Here is a 20,508-nt window from a genome sequence, read left to right on the forward strand (position 1 = left end):
GAACAACTCATCCATGAACGCTTTCACGTCCCGTCAAAGTACACCTTAAAATTGCTAGTGGAACACAGATGTAGACTCAGGTGTTTGATAAAGTCTGCTGTTGCTTGAAGGCTACTTCCAGTTAACTTTCACTGCAGGAACATTGTTGAAAGATTCTGACACACAGTGAATAATTAATTAAAATGCAGTTGACATTCCACGGTGGGAAATTCCCTCGTTGCACGCCGGAGAAGAGCAAGGACGGAGTGTGGACGTGTGGAAGACACGGCACCACAGGCCGCTGGCGACACCGCGACACGGCCACGACCAGCAGCTGCTTTCGCGCGCCGCAGTAGCAATTTTAAAAGCCACATACACACGTAATGAACTGCACTTACCCGCCATTACCGACAGGATGGGGAATAAAACCGGGAAAAACGCAATTTCGTATACTGCGCTATGTAACTTAAAAATTGAATTACACGCCGGTGCCTGTCATTTCAGCATAAATTACACATTTCTCTCGTAATTCTAAACTCCCAAGGCGGTGTCATTACGGGACACTCTGGGGGTGGGTGGGGTGGGGGGTGGGGGAGGATAAAGGAAAAGGGGCATTCACGAAGAATCTTCTCGACGCATTTTTTTTTACTTTTTCAAGAATCCGAACAATAAATGAAGTTGGATTCAAACATTTAAAACGAGTAATCCTTACCCAAACCGTACGGAATGAAAAACCAAATTATTACGTTAAAACTGTATCGTGTCTTACTTTGTTCTATAGGAGAACATTTTCTCTTTCACTCGTAGATATCGAAACACTGCAGTTTACATGTATTGCTTTTTGGCCAAAACAAGATTTCCTAGGAATTATTTCTCCTAAGTTTCATAGCTAAACGATGATTGAAATACACAAATGAGATATGAAACTAACTCGCGTGAGGTACAGTTCTGCACAAAAAGATTTAATTGCTTGAAAGTAATGAAGGTAATTAAGAAAAACAAAATTAGTGATTCGAGGGAAAACTGAAATATTTCATGAACAACTGCTACTAACTACGTAAATGAAGTGTCAAAACTATCAGCCTACAACATAAATGCAATAATTTGTCTCAAACTAAGAAATAAAATAGATCAGAGAAAGATTTGACGTGCCTTTGAATGTTGAATGATTCTCGAAATCATGTACAGAGAATTAAAATGTACGGTCTGCATAATTCACCAGACACATAACCTAAAAAAAAGGGCTCTGAACACTATGGGACTTAACTGCTGAGGTCATCAGTATCCTAGAACTTAGAACTACTTAAACCTAACTAACCTAAGGACATCACACACGTCCATGCCCGAGGCAGGATTCGAACATGCGACCGTAGCGATCGCGCGGTTCCAGACTGTAGCGCCTAGAACCGCTCGGCCACCGCGGCCGGCCAAATAACTTCTACTACTCTTTAAAATACTAAAGTACTAAGATAAATATTAAATTTTCAATCCTCAGTCGGCACTTCATTGCTGTACATGACTCTGAGCATCGTTTCACATAACACTTGACCTTTTTTTTTTCTTTCAAATTTTTTTAGTGATAACGCGTCACGAAGGAGCTAAATGACAAATTCTCAGCCACATTTTTGTCATTAACTCGAGCAGTCATCGTAATGATCACAGAAGATCAGTGACCTCCCATTAGGGAGGTCACCACACAGGAACAGCGGTTGTCCCTTTCGATAACAACACCCAGTCAACATTGTACGCTTGCATTCTACTTACCTAACACTCAATGCAATAGTTTTAAGTGTTGTATTATGCATAACGCATACATACTACGTTCATACTTAAATATGATACTATCGTTTCGCAGCGATCACTAATCTATTTTACACCACATAAAAAGATCGTAAAGGGTATCGTGTTAGAAACGATATTTATGACAATGCGTGCAGAAATTGCCACATTATGCATGGTACAAGGATTTGAATCCATCACACTGGTAAATATCTTAAAAGCACAGTCGGAAAGTGTTTACCAATTAAGGCTCCCTTGTCGAATCCGACCCATAAAAAAACTTTTATCGACGGATATTCGGCATGGGGACACGCAACGGCGTTATTTAGTTGTTTGTCATGCGACTTTGTACCAATGTCATGGCATCAATACCAAAAATATGTATTCGTTTAGTATTGCATACAATGGATAAAAACTGAAGAAAGAAAAGTTATTGTTAAATGTACTACTTTCGAACTCGTTGGTCACATGCTAGAATAAAAGTTTAAAAACGCTAGTGGAAGGTAAACTTCACACTTCGAGGGAACCATCGACGTTACATCGTCATGCATACAGATAGTGACATAGAAACTAGGTAGTCTTATTTTTTTGGTTGGGAAATCACTTAAAATTAGAAATAAATTGAAATTAGTTCAAATCCCCGAACTCTGACCTGCCCCCCCCCCCCCCCTACCTTTTCCGACAATGGTTTTCCGGAGGTTTTCCTTGATTGTAAGGCATTTGTTGCAACTAGCAACCCGCTCCCAATTATCCACAACTGGGATCCCTTCTGCCCCACTGCCAAATCGCTTGCATTTTCCTGCAAAGATTTGGGTTTTACCCTTAAAGGTAGAGAATGAAAACGATGTACACACGAAAGACTCGTTTATTTCTTTATGGTTCAAATGGCTCTGAGCACTATGGGTCTTCAATGCTGAGGTCATCAGTACACTAGATCTTAGAACTACTTAAACCTAACTAACCTAAGAGCATCACACACATCCATGCCCGAGGCAGGATTCTAACCTGCGACCGTAGCGGTCGCGCGGTTCCAGACTGTAGCGCCTAGAACCGCTCGGCCACTCCGGCCGGCTATTTCTTTGTTGTTGTTGTTGTTGTGGTCATCAATCCTGAGACTGGTTTGATGCAGCTCTTAATCATACAGTAAAGCTGCATGTCCTCGGGAAAAATTACGGCTGTAGTTTCCCCTTAATAAGATATATAAGATTCTTAGTCAGTGCAATCAAATATAGACCTCTTGGAGGTTAACAGCATCGAGTAAGGGAAGTTCAATGATGTTTCAACAAACTATTAGATTATGTCGAAAAAAAAATATAGCATAGTAAAGACATACTGAAATCATATAGCTGTCGAATTTATACAGTTTGACGACGTGCATTGTTTTAGAACAAAATAGGCGGCGATGAGCCAATGGACCAGCTACATGCTCCATGATAACCGCCAGCATAATAAGAACGTCTAAAATCTTGTCCCAAACTCATAGTCCCAGTTACAAGGCAGATAGCAGTATCCTAATTATTCAAGAGATTCCCCACGGTTTTCATTTTTTTTTTCGACATAATCTAATAGTTTGTTGAAACATCATTGAACTTCCCTTACTCGATGCTGTTAACCTCCAAGAGGTCTATATTTGATTGCACTGACTAAGAATCTTATATATCTTATTAAAGAAAGTCATCTGGTCGAAGAAACGGACAACGAAAGAAGAGTGAGTAGATGTACTACCGTGGTGCAATTGACACGAATTGTTTCGACCAAAATGCCGACATTTTCTTCGGAATGTTTCACGCTAACAGCACCAACCTCCAGATAGTACTCCTTAATGACCTTACGATACGGCGTCATGGACTAGTAGTCCTAAATTCCGCCGTTTAAATAAAAGAACAAATTGAGCAGAACCTTCTCATTCGATAGTACGTAGACTTTTTTGGGTCTCGTCTATTCATGAAGCCTCTACTGGGGCGGGTCGGCGTCCATTTTAGCGTCATACTCAAATAACCATACTTCATCTCCACGTATGATAAATTTTGTCAGTTCTGGATCATCGTGAACTTCATTCCGCCACTGCTCAGCAGTCTTGTTTTCTATCATAACCACTTGCCGGAGAAACATTTGATGCACTATATATAGAACATGGCGTCGTAGTAGCTAATCAACAGTGCATGTCTCACAGTTGCATTTAGATCGTCGACTCTGGTTATCATGCTTCAGTAACATCTGCGTTTCTCAGTGAGTAAGGAACCAATTTTGCACGAATTGTGCTCTCTAGCCTGGAAAACAGGGCAGCATGGACAAAAGAAATTACAGTACCACGCAACATACGACAAAGTTTTTTAGTTCTATATTACTTTTACTTGTTAAAGAGTTGATGCCAAGACGAATCTATTAAAGGTGACAGTGAGGGCCTGCCGCTGTGACCGATCGGTTCTAGGCGCTTCAGTCCGGAACCGCGCTGCTGCTAGGGTCGCAGGTTCGAATCGTGCCTTAGGCTAGTTAGGTTTAAGTAGTTCTAGGTCTAGGGGACTGATGACCTCGGTAAGTCCCATAGTGCTTAGAGCCATTTGAACCATTTGACAGTGAGGAAGCGGCTTCGTGTGACACGCAATCTTTGTATATAGTAATGTGTGACATACATGAAACACTAGCGAGCGAGTAAACAGTAATGAAGGAATTAGCAATGAAGAAACATAATAGGCTACTTCACTCTTCTTTGGGATGAACTGTGGGAAACTTGTATTCATCTGCCTGAAGCATATTTACATTTTTGCATGCCGACCTCCTCTCCTCCCAGTCCCAACCATCCCTCAAAAAACATTTCCTAGTTAAAGTATATTTTGCTCAAAGTTGTCACTACTCCTTGTCACACTAACTCATTTTTTCATATTTCTGCACTTACACACTTTTGCCCAAAGTAGAGCGATTTGCTCCTTCAGCGCACTGGTAAATACAAGAAAACTTTTCAGTTAAATCAATCAGCTTTTACGCGTAAGTGTTAAGTTGATTTTTTTTTATTTCTGATGCTATTAATTTCAAGTACTAACACACACTGTTAACTTTAAGTGTTAACATGCAAGTGCAGGCATGAAACTTTCACAAATGTTGAAGTCGAGGAAAACAATCTTTTCCAGCTAGTGAACCCTGCCGCAACAGGAAGAATGAGAAAGTATTTTCTTTTTTTTCGTAATAAATATGAGCACATAATTCGTACAACACTTTCTCATAAACTTACACTTTTTTAAAAGCTGGATGTATTCACTCACCTGACTGGTTTGTAATACTCGCACAAGTAATCCCATCGCTCGTCGGGCACCGGAACACGACTTGCTGAAACAAACGAAACAATGTTACAACACCTGAACAGTAAAAATGAACACACGCAGAAAGGCACACACAAAATATAACAGCGTACAGCGCCCATCTGACTACTGTTATCTTCACGAGTAGTACCATCGTAAATCAGCACATATCGACGTCCCCCAAAACTTCTTTTATTTACATATCTGGGTATGCTCAAATCTATTTAAGCATCTTTTTTAATTTTGCAGGTTTCTTTTCCATTTGAAACGGCACGGGTTCCCTGTTTTCTATCACACCTTTTCTCTCTTCTGTACAAACGATAAATGATCGCCGCAGCAATGAACTGTCCGCACGAACAGTTCCCCAACTTCTTCATCGTACCCTTGATAAATCAATCTAGGCGCACGCAATACTTACGACAATCCACAATTCTCGTCATTGTAAATCGACAATGCCGTTACGAATCGTCATAGAAGTACGGTTAAAAGACCCCGAAGAATGTGTATCAAATACAAGAAACATCGCTTTTTCACAGTTTTATGTTTAGTTCTAGTAAATTAGCTCTTTTCATAGGAAGCACTGATCTGAATGACTGTTATGCAAAGCAATTCAGCTGCTCTGTTTTCTGAAATAATCTTTTTGATGTAAGACCATACACGTTGAATAGGATCAGCATCGGGCGACTGTGAGGGGCAATCCAGCACCTGAGCACCTTCCTGGTTTTTTCCAGTCGCTGCAAAGCCTGCTGCTGTGCTTCGGACCGTTGTCCTCCCGCAGTATCCAATCTTCATTTTGTCGACGAACCAACGTCTGGCAGGCGGAACCAAACACCTTCATAAACGCGACGCGTAAGCTGCACTCATGTCTCTTCTTGTGATCTCAGTCAAGAATTCAAAGTAATGCTTTACGGACATTGCAGGAAGGACAAAGGTCTCCTCTGTCGGGTTGTGAAAAAACTAAGGCGATATCCTTTACCAATTTTGTGTAATGCCGACTACGCTCTTACTTAACAGACTATATTATATCTGCGTGTGGTGACCTCTGATTAAAAACAGAATACTTTAAATTATTTCTGTCCGCCAACTTTACAGTTGATTTGTCTACTGGTTCCCCAACACATGATTTCATCTCCATAGAACTGCATCATCTCTATGGTTATTAAGTATGACAAAACGATATTCGTCACTATCCTGAACGTATGAGCTTATACTCTCTTATTATCAGTCTTAACAAATTATGAAGGACATGATTCACGCACTGAAGAGCAGTTCTGACCTGATGTATGTTGCAGACAGCAAAATTTATCTAAATATTCGGCAGCTTATTTTAGATTATGTTGAATCACTGATTCTATAAAACTGAGATACTACAGAATGAATTTCACTCTGTAATGGAGTGTACGCTGATATGAAACTTCCTGGTAGAATAAAACTGTGTGGCGGACAGGGAAATAAAGCTGTGAAGACGGGTCGTGATTCGTGCTCGGGTAGCTCAGTTGGTAGACAAATTGGCCGCGAAAGGCAAAGGTCCCGACTTCGTGACCCGGTCTGGCACAGTTTTAATCTGTTAGGAAGTTTCAAACTAAGGCAATATTAAGGAAACAGCCAAAAGCTTGTGATATTCTGAAAACAAATGAAGAACGTATTAGCGTAATTCTAGACATATCAAAAGTCTGAATGATTCATTTCTTTCAGAATGTCTCAACGCTGACATAAATTGGGTTTTGAGAAGTGTCCAAGTGTTTTGGGGGGTAAGGACCAACATGAAAAATAACATCACAGATAAAGACAAGGCGCCCGGGGAAACGTGACTGACTATAATTTTACTGAAATGAATCCTGACACAAATCATCTTCAGATCAAATTTAGCAGTAGCACTACGTCGAACAATATATACGGTGGTGCGCTTTTAACGTTAAATCAGGCAAACTGATAATCGGCTAAGAAATTGTGCTGATTCTCAAGGAGTTGATTTGGGCAAATTACTGTGTTCGTTGCGTAACTGTCTTCTCACGTTAAACAAGTTTCCGGAAGGTGCCCATAGTTTTTCTTTTCTTCCTAGTGGCAAATCCCCATATCGGACGTGTGAAAATATCCTATTTACCCAGATATTTTCGCCCCCCCCCCCCCCGGTTTCCCCCCCCCTCACACTCACACACACACACACACACACACACACACACACACACACACACACACACACACACACACAAACTTGAAGAAACTTTTTAAGTATAAACTGCACCCCAAAAGTAGCAGTTTTAAATCATCTTCAGAAGACATAACTTCCATTAAGAAACTAGAGAACAGAGTAGTCCTGTCATGCCGAATACAAACAGTTAAGAACTCTTTTTTGTATTAGGACAAACAGTCACCGAAAAAAAAGACGTTCTGCGAATATACGGAAACTGGCATCGTCTCGCAGTCCCAAACACACGGCGATCTCAAACAGTCAGAAGTGTAAACAGATCTGAAGGAAGCGGATCGTAGCCTGCAGAACAGTTTTTAACATCTGTACAATTAATATTAAAAATTGCAGCATTAGTATTTGAATTATGCTTTAAGCAGTCAAGTGACGTTTCAAACAAACCTACAGCAGGGTCTGAAAATACGTCTCGTGTCAGAGAAGTCGTAACCCTTGCGTGACGATAGTACTTCTACCTTTTACAAAGACAGTTCCTGTTGCAAACAGACTGTCAGTTACCGTTTTCGTGACGGAACTCCGGGCGGATTCGTCATGTTTTTACATATTTACCATATATTCGAGGCCACATGATTATTTTTAAATGCACAAGATTTGGTATGGAGGACATCCGCAACTCAGGGGCAGTAATTTAGAGTGGTCCGCTTCAGTTGTACCAATTATTTATTCAAAGCACGATTGTTTTCGTGATTTTAGAATCTCATTTTGACGTACAGTGGCGGTCGAAATAATAGAGCCACCTCTATTGACGAGATTAAGAACTAGGATATCTATTAGTTCGCGAAATCGCCACGAGTGCCGTGTTGTCAGTCCCTTGTAGACAACATCAGGGAAGACGTTGCTGCTATCTTTAGTCGTCCGAAAGGAAGCGTTTGAGCTAGACGTGTGAAAAGAGGCATAAAGGTAAGAATCTTATGGGTCAAAATAATAGAGCCGCTTTACACATGTGCCTTTAAATTGATTTTTATGCAGTTGTTTTGTATGTAAATTGACGTGTGGTTTTGTTTACATTCGTCTAGATGGGCAGAGCAAAGCATACCAGTGAAGATGAGCGTATAGTAATGTTCCGGATGTTCAAAAGTGGGATGTCCATGAATAAAATAGCCAATGTCTTGCACGTTTCGCGAAAACGAGTCCAGAACGCCATGAGACGGTCAAAACAAACAAAGCCGCAGGTGGAGAACAGGGGGCGACCTCGTGTAACTACTCCTCGCGTAGACAGACTCATCACTAGGGAAGTGAAGAAAGACCCATTTTTGTCAACACCACGACTGAAAGCCATTTTGTTTAGCGACGAACATGATGTTCAACCATCAACCTCAACGATTCAAAGACGACTGAGATCTGCAAAATTGAATGGGCGCATTGCAAGAAAGAAGCCACATGTTTCACAAGCTAATGTTCGGAAAAGGTTAGCCTTTGCCCGGAGAAATGAACAAAAACCTAATACTTGGTGGAGGAACATCCTTTGGTCCGATGAATCCAAGTTTAATAGGTTTGCCTCAGACGGAAAAGTCTATGTGCGCCGCCCACCAAACCAGGAATTTAATCCCAAGTACACTTTAAAAACTGTGAAATACGGTAGCGGAAGTGTTATGGTATGGGGATGTTTTTCGTGGTACGGCATTGGTCCAATACACCGTATCAACGGCATAATGAACGCAGAAATGTACAAAGACATCTTGGCAAATGTGATGCTGCCTTATGCTGAAGAGGAAATGCCGCTGAAATGGAAATTTCAGCACGATAACGATCCAAAGCATACTGCAAGGATCATAAGGCAGTTTGTTCAAGAGCACAATATCGAAGTATTAGAGTGGCCACCTCAGTCCCCTGACGCATCACCCATTGAGAACCTATGGGAGATCTTAGACAAGAGAATTGACCGCTCAAAAGCTACATCTTCAGAAAAACTGTGGGAAGAAATCCAGAGAGCCTGGTATGCGATCAGTAGTGACGAATGCAGGCGTTTAGTAGACTCTATGGGTAAGAGGTGCAGGGCAATCCTCAAAAATAAGGGTTACCCCACGAAGTACTAATGCAGTCCTATGCAAAAAAGACTGTTCCTGTACGTTTCATAAGACTGAGATCAAGTACAATATATTTGTTTCAATTGGCTCTATTTTTTTGACCCTGTGGTCTGGTATTCTTTTGAATATTATTGATTATTACTGATTATTTTGTGTTGTGTTATCTATATAACTGACTATAGTACAATGTGACTCGGTTGTAATGGTTTCCATCATAGTTCAAACATGTCTAGTAATAAATGTGCACTTTATTCCAAACCTTTGCCAGGTGGCTCTATTATTTTGACCGCCACTGTACATGAAATGATTGTATTTGGTAATACACAACATGCGGTCGGAAGAAGGAAGATTGGGTTTAACATCCCTGGAGAGATTTACGGAAATCACGGAAAACCTAAATCCGGATGGCTCCACGCAGGTTTGAACCGTCGTCGTCCCGAATGCGAGTCCAGTGTGCTAATCATCGCGTCACCTCCCTCGGTAACATGCGGTCGAGCCAGTCAGTGTTAAGAGGTCCAATCACTGCAAGTTCGCGGAAACTGTCCAAATTCGGCAGTAGTGGCTGCCGTTCCTACCGTGCCGCTGCCCGCCTGTGGGCAGTTTCCGCCAACATGCAGTGATTGGGTCTCGTACCGCTGACTGGCCCGACTGCCCGTTGTATGTTAACAAATACCATAATTTCATAAACCTGAAGATGGGATTTTAAAATTTCGAAACCGGTCGTGATTCGAATAAATTATTAGTACAAATGCAGCGGATCTATTTAAATTTATTATTTTCAAATGTGTTTTCCTTATAAGATTACATGAATAAAAGAGGGAATCGGGCACCACAAGTTATCAATGAGACCCACACGACTCTACAGAGGCGACGAAACGCCGAGTTATTAACGAGTTTTCATTTTGAAAGTGTTACCACAATTTCAATTATTTCATGAGTTCACATGTCTTTCTGAGAACATGCTAACCAACGGAGAAGGAAGAGCGGACCGGAAAAATTCTGGAATTAACTGCATTATATTACCCAAATGCTATTTAATATGTTCCTAGAGGTCACTCGTGTGTGTCAGTTCATATGACTTCTTTATCTACTGATGTCAAACCCTTCAGGTTTTAGGGGACTGTTTTGGTTCTGGTATTCGAATAATGCTTTGCACAATTTTTGGGAAAGACAAATATCGGTAACGATAATGTACATTTATGAGTGTGTCTACTCCTTTTCGTTAAACAGTTGTCAAAGCAAGTGTTGCTTAAAGGCTGTATTAACATTGGAAGGACCCTTTTTGTAAATACTACCAAGCAAACTGACTTCGTGCTGGATAAAAACACGGCTTCTGGTTTCCAAATAAATTTGCCCCTAAATAAATTACCTTAATAATCAATTATTATTGGTTTTCCGTCTTAAGCTTATCGTAAATAAAGAGTATTTTTCACGAGGCGCGTATCGCTTTTTAATTGGTGAAGCATGTTCTGTGGTCATTGACGTTTCTGCCTCTTGATTACAATTCTGCATTGGCACTGTCATTCACGAGCTATGGTGTTCGTAAATAATGGGAAGAAAAATCAGTGTCGATGAAAAATTCGAATTAGGCCTGGAGGTATGCTCATATAGTTTCATGGTTACTGTGACTGGTAGAAATCAGCACGATATTTAGGTTCTCGTCCTGATCTGGTATAAATTTTCATTTGTCACGACATATTCGTCCCTGAGTTTGCCAACAGATTTAAGGAGTAATCCGTTCCTCTCGCGACGGTTTTTAGTCACCACAGAGATTCTAATACGGCAGAACGTAATTCGTTTCTTTTTGTCTCTTATTTAAACAGAAGCGCTGTGTAGCGCTACAGCAATGTTACACGAGTGGATTTATTTATTTAGTTGACAAACCACGTCTCGCTTCCACACAGATTTGCTAAATTCATGTTGAGTTTAATCTATGAACTGCTCGATCCAGCTACAACTAATTCAGTTCTATCAAAATCAAAGAGTCGTTAGTGTGACAATGACCCTTGACAACGTCAAGGACATAACGGTAAAGAGCAAACCAGTGCGTCAGTGTTTGAATCACATTGCCCCAGGAAACAGTGTGGCATGTTCCCCCGAACAGAATTTCCGCCAAAGTTGGCTACTGTCGCAACTCGGCTATCTTGTGAATGAAGAGACTATTTAGATTTTGATCGAGCATTCCCTGAAAATGTGGATTATAATTTATGTTGATGAAATTACAAAGCTTTCCCAGGTAACGATCAATGACTGTAAAAAGAAACAGCAGTTGGCTTTTCTTACTGAGGCCTCATTTCACTTCTGCGAAAAATAATTCAACTGTACTTTTGTAGACGGAAGTGACAAGCCGCATTTTCAGCAAATACTCGGTCAAAATATAAACAGTAGAACTATTCCCAATATTGTTGAATTGCAGCAGCAGCCACCAATGTTCAATATCTAGAAGGTTTTGATCGAGCTGCAGAAATAATACTGTGTTCCATTGTTAACGGACCATGAGCATCAAATTTTGATTTTTTTCCATTTAATCACGAGCGCACAGAAGGCGGGAGTTACAGCAATGAGCTAAATAAAACTGATTTGAACAAAGAAGCGACCAGAACGACGTGTACACAAATTCAGGGCTGACCTAAAGCACCGCGGCACGCTACAATGTCAACGACGTGTTGTAAAAGTGTTTCACAGACATCATTTCACTACATAGTGATCGCCGCCCTTTAATTCTGACTATCCATATAAGAGAACTAATAAAAAGAGCATCCATTACAGCAGCTATGTCATAATGTGCGCTAACAATGGTATAATCACTCGCTTGGTAGAATGCTTGTACCTCTGTGGAGTTTACAAGAAAACTGAGTGGTCCGTCTTCCTGATTTATCGCATGTAAAAGACTAATGGTGCAATATGACTCGGTAGCGAAGGGAGACAGCATACACAAAATTAATAACGGCAATGGAGTCTTCCTAAGTGCCAAGTAATAAGTCCATGATTGGGCCAAGGAGCTATAAAGTACAACCAGTTACACGGCACAAAAGGAACCAGATATTGTGGCTCTTCACCATTTAAGCAGAATTGTATTCTCATGCATGCAACCTCTAAAAAAATATACTTTTAACAATAAAACCATAAAATTTTCGAAGTATCTAATGAATTAACTGACAGAAAAGCATCAACCTTTTACTAAGACAGACAACGTCTGTCTTTTTGTATACGTAAAAACTCAGTTAAGGAAAACATACATTTCGTCGGATAAGGGGAGGATTTCGACAGTATGAACCACAGCTGTATGTGAATTGTATGCTACATGATAATTGTAAAATGTCCTCTTTGACACATCGGACAACGGAAAACGTCATTTCTTTGCATCTGCCGTTCTCATGTTACGAGTGGGAACATCTTTAACGATAACATTCCGCGGCAGTTGAGTTGGGATTCTGAAGCCAATATTACATAAGTAGTTGTATTGTTTGCTGCACGCCAACGAACAGACAAAAACGAGCGGTATCCATCAAAAGATAGGATCCAAGGCTAGAAAACCGAATAGGCTCTAGTTGCGGGAGTCGAAGGACGACCCTTGCTATTTCAGCGAGCTAATATGGTGTGACTTCTTTTTTCGGCTTTAGTCCATTTTGCTCCTTTTTCTGACAACTGCGATTCTACTTGCCTTCACGACTTCTTAAACATAATACGCATTGCACTTACATTACATGGATCATACTCCCCACAGTGATGAGTCTCTGAGATACGGAAAGAAGTCAAAACGTAGATTTTATTTAAGTTCTATATAACATAAAGACTTCAGCCTTGAGGAATTTAATATTACAGTGTGTACTGAAATTCGGAAGTCATAAGGGACCAAATAGAGCGCGCGAAAGGCTATCTACAACGGACATAGAAACGAAACTGCAGTTATAAGAGTAGAACGACGTGAAAGGAAAGCAGTAGTTGAGAAGGGAGTGATACAGGATTGTAGCCTATCCTATGTAATTCAGTCTGTACGATGAGCAAGGAGTAAATGAAATCAAAGAGAAATTAAAGTACAGGGAGAAGAAATATAAACTTTAGGCTAACGCTTACCGATGAGATTGTGAATCTGTCACACGCAGCAAATAACAAGGAAAATTAGTTGAAGTGAACGGATTGTGTCTCGGAAGGAAGTTATGTATATCAACAAAAGAAAACAATAGTAATGGAAAATAGTCGAGTCTGAGGGAATTAAGTTAGGAAATGGAACACTAAACGTAAAAAATGGTTCAACTGGCTCTGAGCACAATGGGACTTAACATCTGAGGTCATCAGTCACCTAGACTTAGAACTACTTAAACCTAACTAACCTAAGGACATCACACACGTCCATGCCCGAGGCAGGATTCGAACCTGCGACCGTAGCGGTGGCGCGGTTCCAGACTGCAGCGCCTAGAACCGCTCTTTCATTAAACAGATTATAGGTTTTGATATTCTATGAAACATACTTAACTTCATTTAATGCCAACACGTTCACCAAATGGGCTACTAAGGCAAGATTATGTAAGCTGTCACAGTTGTATGAACCAAGTTAAAAAGTCCTCCAGAAACAAATAAAGCCCACAGTTTCAGCAACTCATAAATTCTGATCTGCGGAAACTTTCAACAACTCGTATATATAATCTGCGGGAAGGAAAAATGTGTATGCAGGAGGTAAGAGAAATTATGTATCCCAGTGTAATAGTTAATTTTAAATCACAATTACAAATTCAGCAGAAATATTTCGTTAACTCAATCCATAAAAATCCGATATGCGTTATCTGAGATTAGGAATGGAAACGGTACATCTAATTAAATATTGAGAGAAAGGGAGAAACTCACGACTTAACATAAAAAACTTTATTCTACAGCTCGATATTACACTCCCTGAGCTCGTACAGAAAGGGATGTTGTGGATAAAGTACGTAGAATATGTTACGTATCGGGACAGGAGTTAAAAATGAACAACGAAAAAGGCAGAAAACAACAGTTACCTTGTTAGATGTTGTGAAAATAAAAATAACAACGTCTGGCACCATGGATGAAGCTGATTGGTTACCGCGCCTCTACGTGCACTTGGGGCTCCCTGCAGCAGGCACACCGACCACTAAACACACACACAGCTGCACGTGAAGTACAGTACATTCGGACAACACCGACCACACGGAAGCACACGGAGCAGGGTCTCTATCTGAGCACAACGACAGACTACAAATATTCCTCTCATGGTGTACGTCTAGAAAAGCAACTCGTTAGTTAGCCGCTGTATACATGGCAAATGCAAGGTGATTATGCAATAATTCTTTTCTGTGGAATGAATGTCCGTTATAAATTCGGACGTCACTTGGTGCCTATTACTTAACAGGACTGCCAGAAGTTGCAAGAGCAGGACGTGTGGCTTTAGGACGGAATGTAAGTTGAAGTGGATAACGATATAAAATATTTGTCGGATTTTTACTGCCACAAAAACTGCTGCCCGTGAGATGTACAACAGGGTATCAGGGGAGAAGAAATTCTTTGAACATCATGGACCACGTCGAATTTATTGACTTGCAGCACCGAAGTTATACTATCTCTATAAGCCATGTTGCATGAAACGATGCTTCACTAAAAGTTGCTGGAACTGTCCAACATACGACTGTGAGCAAACGACTTAAACGTAGTTTTATTCTTATCCCGGGGCTACAGAGATAAATACTGAAAGGTATTACCACTACTGCGTTATCCTCCATGTTCGTCCATTGCGAGTAGGATGATGATGTCAGTTATCGGCATCGGTCAATTGCGAAGTTACAGTGCCCAATTCTCTACTTAACTATTACGTTATCCTGCGTGGTAAGTACCAGTAGGTTAAGTAACCAGAAAGCTTCTAGTTTCCTCTGTGGGGGAAAAAAAAACACCCCTGCGACCACAGGCAGCCGGGCACACAAAAGTGTGCAGAAATGAAATAACCTGAAGAGAAAATTATGGGACTGTGAAGCAGGGTGGTTAATGTGGTTGATAATGACGAGAATGGTGATGGTTGCTGATGAACATTAGCACGATCATGACGATGCTGATAGCCCCGCGGATGTTGGAGGAAAGAGTGGTGGATGCCGCATGGCGATGATTCGCACTGTGACAGTTCCAAACCTGTGAGCTTATTAATAAGGGTGAACTTAAATCTATGAACAATTCAAACTCAGTTCAGATGGTAGCTGCCCTGTGATGTAGCTGATAGAAATTTCAGGAATGCAGTCACGATAGCCGTTCCAAGGAGCACCACGACGTAACGCTGTTCCATCCGCACTCGAGTACTGGTCAAAAGCTATGAAATGAAAGCCGCGTAGGGTCACGTAGTGAACCTTTAATACTGGTCGAGTATCAGAGTACTCGGTGCTGCAGTACATTTCTGACCCACCGAAGGTCGTCAGAGCCACGCGTGAAACGGCATCGACATCGTTCGCCGCCAGAGTCGCCAGCGTCGCGCGCCAACTGTCACACGTCCGCGAACTCGGCACGACCCCGAGTGGCCGCGACGAGACCTTCGTTGAAGACTCCCGGTCGTAGACTGACGACACGGAGCAACGTGCAACGCTCAAAGTGGCAGCCACCCCGGCAGCAGCAGCAGCCGGGGGGACGCGGAGGAAATGTGTTTTTATTGTGGACAGCGGTGCGGCGGGCGGACACAAGACGCAGGCGGCCGGCCAGCTGCTGTGGGGTTTCGGTGGGTGGAAATGAGTCCGCCCGCTAATAATAACTCACCCAGATCTCCCGGGCCTCGCGGCCGCAGTTGTAATCACGGCGCAAATGACACGGCGGGGGCATTAATGCGCTCCCCTGCGCCTGCAATCAATAGCGGCGAGATCATACGGTGTGGCCAGCCGGCCGTGGCGGCCAGGGCGGCCCACCGCGGACGCAGCGCCGGCGACACGGCGCGAGACCTGAAGAGACGAGACAGCCGGCGTGCCGCTCCGAGCGAAAACTACCAGCTCTGGCGTCACCGCCAATCAATTTCCTATGGGGCCTGCCGACCACAAGATTGCACAGTGTGGGACCACGCGCCGCGTTGATCATAGCGGTACTTTATCCGAAGACACTCAACAGGCACTTGTATTTTAGCCGAAGTGATGCTAACTCGCCTCCGTGTAACATACTGTACCTTAACACATGGATATCTCTGCCGTTAATAAGTGTCACCAGTTTGTGATGCCTGTGGTTCCAACGCACCTTGATGGCACGCAATTTGTGTTCTCAGCAAAGGGCATAATTTGATTTCCATGGGGAAGACTCCCTATTCTCAGTAATGGCTACTACTACTATACGCAATTTCAGTTTATTTTTAAAAGGTAAATAATCCAATCACCATGTCAGTTAATTGCAATTTAAAATCATTGTTTCAAATTAATTTCTACTTCATCATTCATGACGCAGATCACGAAATAAGTCCTAATATGTCAGAAATATTATAAAACGAAATAAGCGCTGAAATAAAAAAACTACTGAAATGATTTAAGAATACGGGAGTAACCAATATCTATCAAACAGGGTACCTACAGGAAGAGGTACAAAACTGAAATATCTGTGGAACAGCTACCGAGGCGCCTGGGACATTCCTGGATGAGACACAAAAAACAGGTATCACGTGGCCGAGATAACGCCTTTTGATGAAAAACATCTAACTCACAGAAAAAACAACAAAAATGTAACAAAAACAAGCTGCCATACTGGTTATGATTTAGTTGTTGTGTTAGATGGGTGACTATAAAATAATAATAATAATAACAATAATAATAATAATAATAATAGCAGAAAGAAATCTCAAAGAATCGAAAATGACCGATACAAAATTTTTAACGAATAATTTTGGGCTTTCATGACAAAAAAATACGAAATAGAGGAACAACATGGACAGAAAAAAGAAAACAACAATATGACAAGATGATGGAGCACTGAATTAGTATGGAAGAAATGGGAAGGGTTCAGCCACAGCATACCAGTAGCAAACGCTTGGAAGTATTTGCGTAAGCCTAAATCAAGGTGGCTGCGTCAAGCAATGAAGCCTCACTCCACTTAACATGAAAAGTTTTCTTCCTGCACACCGGTTTCACTTTAGGCGTGGTTTACCCGAAAACGTTAACTGGACATGAAATACTCATATATGAACAGCTTTTCTCTTGTTTTCCATTGCTTACAGTTACCATAAAACAATTTGGCAAGCTTGGACGAAAAAGGGTCAGTTTGACAAAAATAAATCATTCAGCTAGTCTTTGAAAATCTGCGGTCTGACACTATGAGACTTTTAATCTCATACTTCCTATTAACCGAGCTCACGTTGTTGACCATAAATTTCGTGGACAAAGAATTACCAGAAGCGCATACCGGGTGTATCATAATTATTAATGGCGGACATGCATAAAACTGAAAGTACACGATACTAGAAGCAAAAAAGTGTAGTAAACATGGGCTTCCAAAAAAAATGGTTCAAATGGCTCTCAGCACTATGGGACTTAACTACTGAGTTCATCAGTCCCCTAGAACTTAGAACTACTTAAACCTAACTAACCTAAGGACATCACACACATCCATGCCCGAGGCAGGATTCGAACCTGCGACCGTAGCGGTCGTGCGATTCCAGACTGTAGCGCCTAGAACCGCTCGGCCACCCCGGCCGGCATGGGCTTCCAAATGTATATCTTAACAGCTACGGGCAGCTTTTCATTTTCGATACTGTGGAACAAATATCTTCTACTGCTAGCTCTTTGTTTTCCACATCCTGGCAGGAGGTAGGTATGGACCAAAATAAGAAAAAAAATGCCTAGTAAACATGGGCTCTAAAATTGGTATGTTAAAAGCTATGAGCGCTTGTTCAGTAACAAGAGATGTGTTTCACAGTAGCGAAGATGACCTAGTGTCCATAACACTTGAGGTACCACGTTTACCAGCCTTTTTCTGCTTCTAGTATTGCGTACTTTCGACTGTATGCGTTTAATGCCATTAATATGATACACCTTCTATATGCTTGTAATTAGCATTTATTCTGGTCATTATTTGTACATCTGAAAAATGTCAACTTGCGCGTCTTTTAGAGTCCACATTAAACAGTAGCCCCCATCCTCTACACACACACACACACACACACACACACACACACACACACACACACTACATGTCCAGATGCCCAGTAGGATCATTTTTGGTAAAGCGCTGTTGCGTTCAAAATCCAGCTTACGGTTTGTGGAGGACTTTGTTTATGGGCCTGGTGACTCCCTTTTGGACTAAACATATTCTTTGTGACTGAGCTATGTTATTAGTGTGGCCATTTTTCAATGGTAGAGGTAACTGCATTCAGCTTCTGTCAAGATAACGTTGACATGTGGTTTCCACGAGAGGTTACCATCTGTTTGGAATCCCAGGAAGCTAGTGTCTTGTGCATGACTAATCTTCCCACCAATGCAGCACTGTAGAGCGTCGGTGCAAATAGAAATGTTTCAAACAGTTTGGAGGAATTGTGTTTCATTACGATCGAGAGTTAAAGCTTGAATGAGTTAAAGCTTGAATGAAGACTGCTAATCTCCAGAATATGATTTGCTGTTCCAGACCAACTGCTAACCTAGCCACGAATCCTTCAGAACGGACGCGCGAGTGGAGCGACCGAGGTCTTGGCGTGGCCTACTTGTGACGGCGCTACGAGCTTTTAGTTTTAGTGGTCAGTTACAGACGCCGGTCGGCGAGCGTTCCCCGTGCAGCGGCTCGTCGTAAGCAACAGAAGTCCCGGCGGTAAGTGCGCTGCCGGCGCCGCTCGCCACGACCCGCCGTTTCCTCTGGCCGGCAATTACACGCGACGCAATTAGACGCAGAATGTCTCCGTAATTTGTCTACGCCGCGCGCTAGTGGGAACGGCGGCACGACAGACTGTGACAGGCCGAGGTCACGCACGTACGGGCTCCTGAGACCTGTTCTCAGGATGTGCAGGTTCATTTATTAACGTCTTCCCTTCTGCCGGTTCGCTTGATTAGGCACGTCTGAACACTGTGGATAACACAGTCTTGGCATAAACAATGTCATTTATCCCGCAGTGAGGATAATTAAGTGTTTGATCAGTCATATTCTGATTGCTAAGGATTCCGTGGCGTGACTGATAAGGCGGTATGTTTTCGGTGTCTGGCTGGAGTGCACCCTGGGGCAGTTTCCTGCAGTATGGAACTACATTATGTGGGATTCGCTACTATCAGACAGAAAGTTCTGCACCAGTTTTTGTTGTTAAATGGTCCGAAACAAAAATGTTACGACAGTACGATATTACAGTTCACCCTTTTGGATGAATAACTGCATTAAAAAGGCGTGCATCGACAAAAGCACTCCGAGGATTAAGCTGAGAGTGCACGGGCCGTCCGTTGACCCTGAACGTGAACAACATTATCTTGACGTTGCATACATGCATTATGTCATCAGAAGTATCCGGATACCCACAAAAAACATACGTTTTTCATATTAGGTGCGTTGTGCCGTCTCCTACTGCCAGGTCCTCCATATCAGCGACCTCAATATGCATTATACACAATGAGAGAACAGAAGTCAGGTGATGGGGTGTCACTTGTGTCATACGTCTGTCTGTACGCGAGATTTCCACACTCCTAAACATCCCTAGGTCCACTATTTTCGATGTGATAGTGAAGTGGAAACGTGAAGGGGCACGTACAGCACAAAATATACAGACCGACCTCGTCTGCTGACTGACAGAAACTGGCGACAGTTAAAGAGGGTCGTAATATGTAGTAGGCAGACATCTATCCAGACCATCACACAGAAATTCCAAACTGCATCACGATCCACTGCAAGTGCTATGATAGTTAGGCGGGAGGTGAGAAAACTTTGATTTCATGGTCGAGCGGCTGCTCATAAGCCACATACCAAGCCGGTAAATGCCATACGACGCCTCTCTTGGTGTAATGAGCGTAAACATTGGACGAATGAACAGTGGAAAAACGCTCTATGGACTGACGAATCACGGTACTCAATGTGGCGATCCGATGGCAGGGTATGGGTATGGCGAATGTCCAGTGAACGTAATCTGCCAGCGTGTGTAGTGCCAACAGTAAAATTCGGAGGCGGTGGTGTTATGGTGTGGTCGTGTTTTTCATGGAGGGGGCATGCTCCCCTTGTTGTTTTTGCGTGGCACTATCACAGCACAGGTCTACATTGATGTTTTAAGCACCTTCTTGCTTCCCACTGCTCA

General features: G+C 42.1%; 1 protein-coding gene across 3 annotated transcripts in view; it reads right to left on the minus strand.

The window, feature by feature from the left end:
- The window catches only part of LOC126262572 (obg-like ATPase 1), a 307,783-nt gene that overhangs the window by 194,398 nt on the left and 92,877 nt on the right, over positions 1-20,508 (minus strand). For all 3 annotated transcript variants that reach the window (XM_049959310.1, XM_049959288.1, XM_049959300.1), the window contains one exon: positions 5,019-5,079. In XM_049959310.1, coding sequence (XP_049815267.1) covers positions 5,019-5,079 — 61 coding nt within the window. The remainder of the gene's footprint in view (positions 1-5,018; positions 5,080-20,508) is intronic.

This window comes from Schistocerca nitens, chromosome 1 (genome assembly GCF_023898315.1).
Source record: "Schistocerca nitens isolate TAMUIC-IGC-003100 chromosome 1, iqSchNite1.1, whole genome shotgun sequence".
Lineage (NCBI taxonomy): Eukaryota > Metazoa > Arthropoda > Insecta > Orthoptera > Acrididae > Schistocerca > Schistocerca nitens.